Below are 14,882 nucleotides of genomic sequence, written 5' to 3'. Positions count from 1 at the left end.
ATTATTTATAATAGTTCAACTGTTATAGGAATCGTATAATTTACTTGAGATTTCCGATAAAATTATAAAGTGCAGTTGCTATGTTTGAAAGGCGGCTTATTTATATGCAAATTACTAAGGTCATACACCCGTTCACCGCGTGTAGTGTTCGAATGATGTAAATGGCGTCGGCAATTGTTGGCGTGTGGTACTGATACTGCGATTATTTTTCATGTATTTTCCATAATTTCGGCGTTTTTGAAGATCAGACTTCACCATGGTGCTCCCCATCGTCAGCGGGATGACCCGGGGCGTAATACTGTCCAATCATGCCCCGAATAACTGTGCATCTCTCTCAAGAAACATAGCACGATTTCGCTCGACGTTCTGGTGTCATGACAATTTGTCGACCTTGCGTGAGATGCTGACAACACGAATGACCGCAAGTTTTAACACGGTTGTTAGACTTTTTGGACTTCAAGTTAATTCTGTCACCGCACAAAGAATCCGTCGGATGGGACAGCTCATTCACATGTATAACACGTACTCCGAAAAAAGTGTACAGACACTCGCTGCGAGTTTTGCTCGCAGGTTCCTGAGAGGCAGACGACGGCGCTTTTATGTTCTCTGTGCTGGTGTCCTCTTCGCCTGGGACCGAGATAGCGTTACTGAACAAGAACTCGAAAGGTATACTGCGATATTTGCAACTTTAGTCAATGCCACACATCGTTGAGGTCCAAGGTCACTGACCCTATATCTATGAAATGTCGTAGTGGTAGGTTATGTGCTGTATGCACTTGTGAGTATAACTGGAGCATTATAATATAAGGGCTTACGTAAGTTACGCAATGGTCTACTGATGTTCACGTTTCTTTTGCGTGCCCCTCCCCCAACATATATCCACATGACATGACCATAGCGCAGTGTACATTTATATTGATGCATTGTTTTATCGTGGAGGTAGGAATATCCTATAAGTATTGAGCCTGTAGGGAGTACTCAACCTCAGTGAAGGTGCACGCATGAATAAGTACCCTTATAGTTACTGGCGTAAAAATATTCAACATGTTCAAAGTCACTGACCATTCTATTAGTAGTATAAATACCAAATTAAACTTTAAAACAACGTATCCTTTACAGCCCAGGGGAGAACCTCAGAAAGTATAATGACAAATTTAATTATTTTAAAAATATAGAACTAGAACATCACAAAGGTGGCTGATACACTGTAGTTTGAGAGATACAATGTATCTCTCAATTTTCCCACTTCTCAATGCACGCACAGAGCATATGTTTTAAGTGTGTTCAATTCAGAATTTTTTGAATTTTTTTTCTTTTTTGGCATTATCACAGGGACTAATGGTGGCTATGGGTGGGGTAGTTATTACTGTTATTTTGATTTAGTTTGTAAATGGTAATGGCAATGGCATGTTTATTGTTGATCATATAAAAAGAGAAATAGTTATTTGCACACAGACCTAAAAAAACAGTCCCTGCATGTGCATTTGTCAAACTATGCCTGTCATGTTGACTGTATATTTCAACATCATACCCCACAATAGTCATATGTGAATGGGTAATTTCCCTGCGCGACTTTCACGCTTTTCAGGGCAGAGATCAACCAGGGAGTCAATAGGAGTTCATTTTCCAAAGAAGGCCATCAAAGAAAGTGCGCATGCGTACATGTAAGCACATCAAGGACTCAGCATTGTTGTAAACAGTGATATTTTTATGTGTATGTAGTTTCATTTTATTTGAACACAATGGCCCAAACAGCATTAATCATTTATTGCCATGTTCAAGCCTTGTCTGCATGCCCTGGCCATGGAAGTGTATGATTTCAAATTGATTGATGACTCTGTTAGTAAGGATGTGGAAGGACAAACCACTGAGCAAAGCAGAAACAAACAGATGTGGTCACGTGTATTCTTGGGCAATTAATGTGAGAAACTCATACTCCTCAATACAGTATGTTAGACAACAATTTTGTGTTATGGCAATAAGGTATTCTCTGCTCCCATGGCATCTGAAAACAGCTTGTTTAGATTTTCCCCCACTCCTACTTTATAGTGATACTGTGTAATGCATCATACAGACTAAGTAATCTTTCTGATGTGTGTTTACTGGACAAGTTCAAATGCAGCTATCATTGCTTACTATACATTGGGTTGTAAAATATGGAATTCAAAGATATTTTGGCAAATCAGTCAACTTCTTAGTCAACTTATGTACAATGATATCATAAATTAGTCCTTTAAGCCCGAGATATGAACGCCAGAACCTAGCAATTTTACCTTATGTTGAATTCAATCATTCCGTATACTTTTAGATATCAATATTCTAGAGCAGTAGACTTGTAAAGAAAACTTTGCAAGTGTCTCTGATAAAGTCATATGAATGAAAACTTTGGCAAAAGCTGATTTTTTTTGTACTTTGGAATAGAATAATATTTATGAAAACAAATTCGTGATATTTAATCCTAGTTGAATTTTATACTAGAAAATGAAACAAATATCTGTTGCAAATTTACAATGACTTGCAAGCATGTTATTTGCATTGCCACATTTTAAGGACTCTTAGGTCAATCACCTATCTTTGCTAATCCTAAAGGAAGGTCAGAGAACTGTCAATAGAGAATGAATAGAATTTACCACCCTGGGAGAGTGTTAGCAGTATCATGTTGACTACACCGTTTCTTCAAGTTTATTTGAGACATCACACAACTCATTTGGTGGTTTATTAAAATTCCATCACAGAATCCTTTGTATAGTTGTATGAAAGTACAGTGTATGTCCAGAAAACAGAATAATAATATTCTGTGTTAAATGTTCTTTCAACTGAATGAAAGTGTGACTTGAATCTGTAAAATGATGTGCAGAGACTTAAATCTGGTTGGCAGACAGTATAATAATGTACATGCAACAATTTTCAAATGACAAAAACCCAGGTATTTGATAGTTATAGAATTTACATTTGTTTGTGGATTGCCTAGACCATACAACAAAGACCCTTGGGCTATAGACAGCTACATGTATATATTGATCATTCAAGGTCTATGCAAAATAGTTATTTGTTTGCAGAAGAAGTAATAAGAGTAGCTCACGATTTTGTGCCATTTCAGGGGGGGGGCTTTACAGTCCATAATTTTTGTGCATTTGACAAAAACATATACTTATAAAAGTTGAATCTGTATGTAAAGAAATATTGTTTTGACTGTCAATTCAAATTCTAAACAGTATAGATACGATGGTAAAATCAATAATCAGAGAAAACTGCTTTTGTTGGTTCAGACAGTAACAACCTTGTGTTGCATTAGTTTGCATACATTTATAAAAGACACTGATGCAATCTGATGATCCTAAATCCAATGAATCACATGTTAAGATTGGCAATTTTCTTCTGTTTTGCTTTGTCCTTTGTGCAATACTATCAGGTCAGTCCTTGTCTGCCTAGAGGCAAGGACAGCAGACATGCACCAGGCAAAACAATGAGTAGAGGGTAATGACCGAGCACATGTCTGCTTGTGATACAGTGCTGCATCTAGCAGTGTCAAGATAGAGTAGTATATGTATTACATGTATACGTATGTATTCACAATTTCAACATTAACGTCAACATGGTGTGCAAATCAACATGTTTGACAAAATAGAGTTTGTCATCAAAATTAACCTATATTTCCAAATGTCTAGAGTGTTTTCCAGAGTTTGGAAAATCAGAGGGTCAGCAAATTTGTATATCAATGCATAATTTGCTTATGAATTTGTTGTGAAAATGTATTCTTTTATGTATTTATTAATATATGAATACTCAGAAAAATGGGGATGGGGTGGCTTGCCCCTCAAAAGCCCCTTGTCAAGAACCCCAGTGTCTCTCATCTCTAATAAGACTTATGTTCATGCTCAGGGCTCGAAATTAGCGGTAGTCCCGCGTCCACGGACTACCAACTTTTCCCTATAGCTACCAAAACCCATGAAATGGTAGCTCACACTGACTACCAAAGCATTGGACATGAAATTACTCAGTGGGCGACATGATGTTGATCGCTTTGAGATGACTGACGCTCATACTGTCAACCCAAAGGCCAGACTATGACTCTGTTATGCAAATTAAAGGGCGACAGTGCAGTCGAATTTGTTGCGACAAACTTTCAGTAAAATATTATGTGAACTGATGTACTTGGATGACAGGCTCAGGAAATGATGGCCAACGAAAATTCATTTTCATAGTTTTTTAATCACAATGTATCAATCACAATTAAACACAAAATTATTCAAACTGCGAAGAAAAAGCTGTCGGGCCATCAACAAATTACGCTTTCCGAAGTGTACGAGATCATCCCATGATAGTGTAATATGATGGAGAAATATAGCCAAAATTGCCACGAAAGTATTAGGAACATGACTGTACCAAGTTGTCATCCTGAAGTTCATAGCCAACCTATTTTTAGCCATTTTATGTTTACACGTGCTGAGTGAAAAGTTGTCATGGCGAACATCACAATTTGCATATGAGCTCTGTGTATGTGTGAATAGGTCGTCAAACTTTGAGGCGTCACCGTTGTCCACTACACATGCTATACCGTTCTCCTAAGACTATGATCTGCAGGTATTGATGTCAAATGACTAGAAAATTCACTTCATAGATAGAATCATGAAAAATAAATCTTTCATAATCTAGATATCAATAAAAATATCCTTAAAAACACATCTTCATTCATGCAAGGGCTACCATATCTTGTCACTGGGCTACCAACTTCAGAAAATGGTAGCCCAATCGGACTACCAGGGAAAAAAGTTAATTTCGAGCCCTGATGCTGTGTGACTTTAACAGTTCAAAAAAAATCACTGTATGGTAATGCCAGTGGTCTTTACAAATTACCTCTGTAGGTCTTATACATGATTGATGAATGCCTCAAATTATAAGCAAAAAGGTATGTTTGAATGACAGAACAATTCAGATTATCAATGGTCTACTGTTCTCTGTAGAATGCAAGATTGTCAATTTTGCAAGCACTGACAAAACAGCATTTTTGAAGAATAGGTGATGAATGCCACACAATAAAAACTACATTTGTTTGAGTTAATTTGTGATCTACATGTACATGTACATTTTTTCTGAAAAAGGTGATTCCATTTTTCATAGAAGGTAATTTTTGACAGAGTGTGAAAGGCTGTGATAATTGGGTGTCAAAATTCACATAATACTGTATTTTACAGTATTGTAAAGTACTTTTTCCTGAAAAATATTTTCACAGCTGTGCCAGTGACTTGAGTTTAGTAAAGCAACTTCTCCACCTACATCGAGAAGAAGACCACAATGCAAATGGAGTGACGCATCAGAATGGTAGTTGTCCTGCTGATGTAGCCAACAACAATGGTGACCATAACAATGGGAATCACAGGAGTTCTATTCATGACAACGATATGAGCCAATGGGAACAATTAATTTCACAAGACCACCTTAAGATGTGGAGAAAACCAGTGCCTAACAGTCACCTTTTTCAGTACACAGGTTTGTAATATAACCATGACACCAACTTTCAAATACTTTTTGCATGTGTCTATTTTTACAGAATAATTATAACATTGAGTTTATCAACCACGTTCAACAGCGTTCTCCCTAGCTTTGGAAAACAAAGAGGTGGCCAATTTACTTTAAAATATTTAATTTGCATATTCTTTTGTCATGGAAATGTATTCTTTACTACTGTACCATTAACTACATTATCTCAAACCATAGACAAAGCAACTCATGTGCACAGAATGGCATGTAAGAAGTTACTGAAAATTTGAAAGACATCAGTTGGAAGATATTTGATGAAAGTAAACAAAAGTTGACCATGTCAACTCAAACAGCACATCCATAGTCCGCTTTTATAATGATATTGGATTGACAGGCAATGAAAGTCGATTTCAATATTTGGCAATATATACATGTAGGCTTCACACTGGCACATTAATGTATAGGTGATGTGGGGTATGTTTATACTTGGAATCACACATTGACAGATAGTGGTGCTGGGGCCAGCATCAGGCATGTGTAAATCACAACTGTCATAGATGCAGCTTTAGAGTGTTTTCAGTTTTTATAATCATCACCAAACTTTTAAGATGTTTGAAACTTGTAATTAACTTTCACAAATGCAAATTTCAGATACAATTTCAACATGTTTGCGTCATGCTTATTGTCTCTCACGAGCAAATGCGTCTTTAACATATTCTCTTGCAGTGTATGGGTCATTCGATGACATCAGTGCTAGAGCTTTCTTCCTCGTCCAGTTGGACATAGAGTACAGGAAAATCTGGGATAAACTGGTCATTAAGTTAGATGTGATCGACAAGGATGTTGAAAGTGGTTCAGAAGTTGTCCATTGGATAATGCACTATCCCGTAAGTGAATACCAAATTCTGTGATGTTTGATGGCATTCTCATTAATGTTATTGATTCACAATGTTTCATAAGTATTATCAAAGGTATAAGGCACCCTACTGGTACTCTGGACACAGTTCAACACATCTCTGATAACAGTAGTTTACACAGTAGAACTGTGTTTCCTCTTTTAATATCTATTCTTGGTTGGATCACAGTACAAAAAACCGGGCATAGCAATACAAGTATTACCATATGCAATTGTTGACGTAGCTTTGTTTTTACCGCTTTCACATGATCTCTTGGGCGTATGGAGTCTGTAAAACACAGCATACCACTTTTATTCCAGAGTAGAACCATCAGTAACAATTTCTATACCAATATTAATGGATGAGGAAGCTTTTCTCAAATACCACATTCTATTCTAGTTTGAATTCTTTTTCAAAAGTCACTAGCTTGTATTATTAATGCAATATTTGATACTGGATAATGGTGAGCTATACTTACAAAAATATTTTGTTTTAAATCTGTAATGAAGGTAATTTTCACCTCTCCTCTTCCAGTTTCCTATGTATTCAAGAGAGTATGTCTTTGTGCGACGGCATCATGTTGACTACAAAAACAAGCATATGATCCTAGTATCCAAGGCAGTAAACCATCCAAAAGTACCAGAAAACAATTCATATGTACGTGTAAACACTTACCACTCTCAAATGGTGATTAAACCTTACCAGAGCTTTGACAAGGTAAGTGTTGTCATAAAAGGCTTCTATCACCAACATGAAACTTGTTTGGTGAAGTAAATGTAACCAGTTCTTATAGCGTACCATTCACCAACCTTTGCTGTAGATCAGACAGGCCAATTCTGTCATTGTTTTGAAAGGATAGGCTATTGGTTCAAACTGAAAGCCAGTTGTAGTCTAAAACAACCTTTCTCAATACTCTATCATTTGTAATCCTCCAAAGTTTCACTGTGAATTGTATTACTATTGTTGTCTATAGAGCTTTCATCACCACCAGCATGTACAGCTTATCTTGTGATCATTACAACAGTTCTGAACTCAACAGCAATCTATTATATTATACAAATATTAGACAAACTGTGGCGTTTGATTCCATCGAATTTACTCCTTTGTGTATGTAGTGAATGTGACCAGTACAGTGAAGATAGGTGTCGATATTACATCAACTGTTTTTACAAAGATTTTTTGTAAGATCACAATCAATAGCAAATTTGATTGATCGGCAGATCTTGCAGCATGCTATCTCATTTGAAATTACTTGTCATACATGTAAAGTTGTATTTCAATTTTCAATACTTGAATCCTATTTCTGTACCTTCTCTTTCACTCTGATCACAATTATAGAACAATAGGTAAAGAAAGGTGACATACATCTGTGCTATACTTTGTAGTTCGGTGACTGAAAAAATGTTTTTTCATTCAACAGAATGGTTTTGAATATGTACTTACCTACTATGATGATCCACAGACTCACTTTCCCAGTCGTTGTGTCAGCTACTTGACCAGTGCAGGTAAATTTTTTAAACCATATAAACCAATCATTCAATTGGAAAATCTTACACCAAAATTAAACATAAGATGAAAACAATGGTCGCTAGATACAGTTGTTGTAACTCTTTCACCATCAGACATTGGTACATTCCAATTTACTTGCAATAGGATGAGTGGACTTACATAAAGGGAAATTGGATGAAATGATGGAAGTAATATATACAGGGATTAACCGGCTCATCTGTGGATGTGGTAAAAGTCTAGTGTTGCCAGTGCAGTACCTATGTCATGTCATGTGTCTTCTTGACAATGTAATGATATTTTCTTAAAATATTATACTTTGAAAATGCTTTGTACCATTCAATCTTGAATGTTATTGACACCTGCTTGTATAGTTACAAAGTCATCAACAAAATTTGAATACAAAAAATATCTTGAATATGCTTTTTCTTCTAGGTATCCCAGATTTTGTCACCAAACTTCACATGGCTGCTAAAGAGATACAGACCAACCCCAATGTCAACTACAAAGTCAAAAGCTTGTCAGCAACTGACTCGGTCTCCAACCAAAGTGAAGGCATATCGGTCTCAAACTTTGTGCAAAATTGAAATGGTGTGCTAATTTGTAAGAAATTTGATATTGGATAAACAGATTTGACTTCTGGCCAGGAAGTTTTTCATATGCAGGGTGCAGTGAAAATGTAAAAAACTTACTTGAAACTTTGGTTTTGTTGTTTGTGTCCAAAGAGTTGTCAGCACACAGATGCACTAGTATGGTTAAGAAGTATCTACCCTACATAATTATTCAGATACTGCATTTTTTACACAAACCTTGATGACAGAGGATGGTCCTCAAATGACGATTTGTAAACTGTGCATTTAAGAGATAGAGCTGCCCTTTAACTCCTCTAGGGCGTGTACTGCTACTACAAGAATTTCACTGTGAATTATAAAAATCAACTGAGCAGTTTCACAAGTAAGTGCTGTTTGAATAGTGCCATTATTTTCCTTGTACATAAAGGGAAATTAGTGAGAGATACTTCTTGTTTCAACAGAACATAGCGATACTCTCTTTATCAGTGAGATCTTGTACTGATAGTAAATGAGAAATTTCAAGATAGGAGGGATTACACAACTTAGGTCTCACACTAATATAATATAATGGGAAAGGGTTGTACACCTAGTATACCAAACATCTGCAAATCCACCAGGCGAAGGTACAGGACCATCAGCTTTCTGCTTCAACCAAGTACAATTACCCTGCTGCAGCTCCAGTTGATATGCCAAGCACTGAAAATAAGAAGTGCCAATGTATCACGCAGCGTGAAAGGAGAACAAGAAGGCTTAGTCTCCAGACTTGCTGACCCCAAATTATACAATCCCTGGCTCTGCTTGAAAAATTTTAAAATGCAAAATGAAACACGATGAACATTATGCATGGATGAATTTCTGTCTTTGAAAACCATTCAACTCTCTTTGGGCTTATCAATGCGAAGAGAAGTTATCAACCAGGGCATAGTGATTAAGAACAAGAAATGCCCTTTAGTTTGTACCTACAAATGTAATGTAGTTGTTAACCTTTAACAACACGCCTTGGAACCATCGTGCTGTATTCTATAGTAAAGTTGAAGCTTAATACAGGAAGTCAAAGGGTGAAACCTTTTTCAGAGGACAAAATAATTCAGAGTTGATCGCCAAGTCATCACCTCTTTGATTTCAATGCAGTTTGACTAGCAGTGCGCTCATGGAGAAAAGTGGGTTCAGTCCTCATGTCTTAGTATAGCCAGTGTAGAAGATGCTAAAACATACCCATTGAGATAATGTTGCTTTGTAATTTGGCATGGGTCCATCTTGCTGGCTGTCACCTCAAACACAAGCAAATGTACAAATGTAAATATTCTCTGGTTTTTGTGTTCAGTATGTTAATTTTTTCAGAAAGGAATGTTGTCAACGCTGGTTTGTGAAAGATTTCCTGGAGATTCGGTGAGCAAGGAAAAGATTTTCAGTGGGTATGTACTGTACAGTTTGTTGAAAACAAGGCTAAGAACATTCAGAAATTTCCTTGAAGGGGCTTGACATAAAATCTGTAATTTGAATTGCTTTTGATCTCATAACGTTCAGTAATGTCTTCAGTAATGATTCATTGATCCACTTGCTCATTAGAGAACAATAAGTTATATTTTACAGCCGTTTAATGGTGTTGCTTGCGTTCCTTCATTTGCAAATCACATGCGTGCATTGATTAATGTTAAAATTTGAAGACTTTCTCTAGCTACCAAAGGTCATGGGTTAACAGACTTCTAACAAGAGGTCACAGGTCAAAAGCGCCACCTAAGCACAATTCAGTTACACCATACCCAAAGGTCAACCTATAGTTTGGTTAGTTTTCCAAGGGCAAACTACAATGCCAAGGCAATATTTGCCTGTTAAATCTTTGAGAAGCAGATATTACAAAACCAGCATGTCCAGTTTTCCTTTACAACATAAACCTTCTAACAACCAACATAACCTTCTCAGCATTAACGATAATAGTTTCTGTTCAGGTCTTCACAATTCATGTACGTTTCAATGGCTGAAATTCAAGACAGTAAATATCTTAGTCCAAACAATTCAACTCAGAGTTACATTGTGCATTTCATTAGAAATTCAGTAAAATTCATGAGATACACCACAAGAGCACTGCCGTGCAAGGACACAAACAAAATATCTTTATCAGTATAATAAGATCTGGTAACATGAATATTGCAAGGGTCCACTATATCGGATTTCTTTACCAGACAGATACAGTGTGATGTGATTTTGAAAAACACCACATGGTCATTTGTAATATACTTGTGTGTGCTAGCTGCAAATTTCCACCCTTTGGAATTTACTGTATGTCTCTAGCTGCACAGAGATGGTCAGTATCGTTAAAAGTAGTCATTGTGTGCTTTGACAGTCAAGAAGGACGTTCCTTTGTATTAAATTTAAATTACCTTTCTTTCTGGGTTTTTTTTGCAATTTTCCTATGGTGCTGAAATAAAAGAGTTAAAGACATGAAATTTGTCAGCGTGTGGTGTTTCACCTTCCAGCTTTCCAAAAAATGCTATTGAACTACGATGGAAGTGACCATAACCATGACTTTGATGATATTTGCAGTAAATCAATGAATTTCCTCACTACACCCCAAAGGCAGCACATAGAGTAAAATGTACAATGTCATTGAGTAGTGAATTCCAATCCAGACAAAAATCGTGTCAACAGTAACAAAAGGGCATTACACATTTACAGACTGTTGATAGATTGAATGGGGCATTTGGAGAAGATTTTAGAAGTAGAATAAGACAGTATTTTATAGTTAAGAAAAATAAATACCATACACAATATTTACAAGGAAACTAAGGGAATAAGTTGCATCTATGTTGGCAAAAGAAGGGGTATTGATTTTTTTTAATGTTCATAACAAAGGAAATTTGCATGTCTGACAGGTGGTATGACGAGACCATCTTAGTTGCTGATAACTTTATCTTGACAAGTGTACAATTTTTAGCACCTCAAAACATCGACTTGTCATTCAATTTACTCTTGAATTTTAAACTAAATCAATAATTTTTTAAACTAAATCAATAATTTTGGAACATAGTTTTAACAAATAATCCTGAACTTAAATTGTAAGTTAAAAATTGTTAAGAAACTGATAAAATTGAAGAAGCCTTTAGCAAAAAATGTCTGCGTGAACAAAGGGGAATTGTGGGTAGCCTTACTTACTGTGTACCTCTGGTGTTTCTCAATCAGTGACAATTGATGCTCGGATTGTCATCGTACCTAGTAAGGAACTTGTTAATCAATGCGCCCGAACTATCCATGTTTCATCATTCTGCAAGTTCGACAATAAAAACGTAGTGTCGTCACACGATTTGTACCGGAGGACCATACGACACGATTTGAAGCCGATGCCCAAATCAACAGCCCTGACACACCATCACTGCCAAAGTTACCGATTACAGCTACAAGTTTCCTGCATTTATGCAATCGTAAGATTTACTTAGAAGATAATTCCCCGACAAAAAAGTTGTGAAAGTCTGCTTTTGAAAGATCGATAGTCACACTCTTGAGGAAAAAGTACAAAACCAAAGTCCACAGTTACGCCTAAATAATAGATACTGACCAGTGCAATTATAAAGGCCCAATAATTTGCAAATTCTCATGATGTTATTTTCGTTAAAAATTCTGAAATCTTTATGAGTAAAATTTTCAACTGATCAATGAACTTGAATTGTTATTTTGTCCTGTAACAGGCCGAAATATATCGTCCATACTGAGCGAATATTGCGGCAAAAATTGCAACGAAAGCATCGTGTGTAACAAATTTAAATATTTTATACCACATGTATCACAAGAGATATCCATCCATCTATTGGACTTACATACAAAAATCCCCAGAGAATCAAATTTTCCCGTTGGCTTATTTCATTGTATTGGCGAGATTTTTTAGTTAGTCTTGTGTCTGTTGGAACGTTTTATTCATTCATTCATGTATTTATTTATATTTAGTTAGTAGTTAGTTAATCTCATGGACTGTCAAACTCCAGGTACAACTGGGATTGTTGCTAAAGTGTTCGGTCCGACAGGGCGCTCGGTTGATGGGCGTACGAAGAAAATCGTTGGGGTAAACCAAATCTGATAAAAGTCAGATGTAGAGATTAAATGACGTTTACACCTTTGCTTGCTCTACGCGGTTCTTTATACCACCCGAAAGTTGATAATGTGAGCGGATTGTCAGTCAACTGGACTGAAAGATTCAGCCGTGTGCGGGCGCTCCGACGATCCGCGACCTCCGATGAGTGGATACACCCACAGGCGCTCCTTAGCTGTGTAGTCTGCTAAATAGGTCAATTTTCGGATCGATCTATCGATCCCGTGGTCGATATGCCCGCCACTGCAACCTAAATACTCACAGTTACAGTGGCGGGCATATCGACCACGGGATCGATAGAGCGATCCGAAAATCGATCTATTTAGCAGACTACCCAGCTAAGAAGCGCCTGTGGATACACCCTCCGAGCACGGAAGCGCCTGTGCTGAACCTTTCAGGGAAAACACAAGCGATGGTGGTTGCCATCTCTGAATCTGATTTTAATCAGATTGAGGAAAAACTTGTCTAGTATCTACACAGAGCTTTTTGGCATCGGAGTTTTTTAGCATTGCTCCCGTCTAAGGGAGCCATCATTGTTTACGGTCGGGGGTTCGGAGGAATCGGAGAGGGCGTCAAAATTGAAAGGTACAAGGGGGTTGCTCAAAATGTGATGAGAAAGATGGGGGTATTAAATTTTTGGTGCAGCATAAATTTAAACACCTCTAAAATTGCACCATTGCACACATAAATTTCTCAAAATTTTCGATGTGAGAGGTAGACACCCCCTCTCGTGCCCTTCCCCTTGGAAATTTCTAACAGTTTTACAAGTAAAAAAACAAATTGAAAAAAACTCTCAGATTGCACCAGACTGCACCATTGCACACATGAATTTCTCAAAATTTTCCACGCAAGATAGGGGACACCCCCTCAGACACTTTCCCCCTTAGTCTCTCGCGTGTTCTCCCACCTGTACTTTCAAATTCTTCCCAGTCAGATATCCCAGTGAAATGTCTGTCATGATACCCATCCAAATTAAACAATACTATGCTAGCTGCTTACAGCATGAGCTTTTATATCTATATTTTGTCGTGACTTTGAATTTCATTTTGTTGGCGTCACCTTTTCCAATCGTCATGAGATAACCGATGATAAATCTAGCAGGGTACACAAGGATTTGAAAGGTCTTTACAATAGCTGTATTTTTGTAAATTTTACAAATACATGTATTGATATTTAACTTTTCTAAATGAGGGTATCAGTCAAAATTTCGGAGTTAGAGAGGGGGTTAGTCACATTTATCATGGTTGGCAGGGGGGGGGGTTACTCGAAATTTCGGAGTGTCAGATGAAATTCCTCCGACCCCCAGGCCCTAAATAATGACTGCTCCCTAGTAAGCTTAATCATCCCTGCCGTTCTACCAATTCCCCTCCCTCATCTACTTTCCGGTACCCACTGCCAGAAACTGTCTCTCCACTCACTGTTAAAGTTAATTTCTTCCCCGCTCACTGTAAAAAGTGACTTTTTCTCCCTGCCCGGTGATCAGTTTTTAAATTTGCCCGCCCGCTGAAAAACTGCGCATGAACAGCTTTGAACACATCTTTGCATGAACAGCTTCGTTGGCTGCACCTGCATACAAAGCGTGGTTTCGTCACATTGTCACTGCCACCAGCTACAACTAGACTTAACACATATCTCAAGGCGTCTATGTTGTGTGTTTTCAATCCTGTATAAACTGTACGTTTACTTGCAGGATTCTGGTTTCAATTTGAAGAACATCAAAAGTAGAAATAACTTTACGGAAAGTCCATACACATTCAAGACTTACTGCCAATAACTCTATGGTATAACTGCATGTATCAAAGCCTGCCATTCTATTGGACCGTTGTTGAGTCCTATTTTCCAAAATAAGCTTTGAATGGTAGCGTAAAGTATATATGTACATCTCTGCCTTGCTCAAATATGAAAAAATGTGAAAAATGTGAAAAATATGAAAAAGTATAATTTTAAAAACTAAAAACAGAGTGTTATTTTTCTGACTAAAACTTCCCAACGTGCAATAGGCCCATCCCGATCTTTAAAGGACCAGTATCTAGGCCTATACCTTTTGGTGTTTTCTTCACTTTTTTTTTCAAGTCAACTTATCTTGTTCTACTTTCAAAGGCAAGTTGAGATGCGGAGGATCCAGCTTGTCAACGTTAACTCAGCCTGTAGGCCTACATGTCCATGAAGGCTTTGTTTGAAGAATATATGATTCTCAGTGACGTTTTGTTTGTTTATGAAAAAATCAAATGAAAAAAGTGATGTCAGTATATGACCTGAAGTGAAATTATACTGATAAAATAGAGATACGTAAATATTTGATTTTGACTGGGGAAATGACAATATACCATATAATGACATACATGA

At 37.1% G+C, this 14,882-nt stretch overlaps 1 protein-coding gene across 1 annotated transcript; it reads left to right on the top strand.

Moving 5' to 3' along the window:
• Window positions 1-116: 116 nt before the first annotated feature.
• On the top strand, window positions 117-10,050 carry LOC139120646 (stAR-related lipid transfer protein 7, mitochondrial-like). The gene is made up of 6 exons (XM_070685167.1): window positions 117-666; window positions 5,234-5,490; window positions 6,208-6,368; window positions 6,912-7,094; window positions 7,798-7,882; window positions 8,319-10,050. The coding sequence occupies exons 1-6, from the start codon at window positions 257-259 to the stop codon at window positions 8,468-8,470; spliced, it is 1,248 nt and encodes a 415-aa protein (XP_070541268.1). The 5' UTR covers window positions 117-256; the 3' UTR covers window positions 8,471-10,050.
• The last annotated feature ends 4,832 nt before the right edge of the window (window positions 10,051-14,882 follow it).

This window comes from Ptychodera flava, chromosome 20, assembly GCF_041260155.1.
Source record: "Ptychodera flava strain L36383 chromosome 20, AS_Pfla_20210202, whole genome shotgun sequence".
Classification (NCBI taxonomy): Eukaryota; Metazoa; Hemichordata; class Enteropneusta; family Ptychoderidae; genus Ptychodera; species Ptychodera flava.
This window is presented reverse-complemented; position numbering and strand designations above follow the sequence as displayed.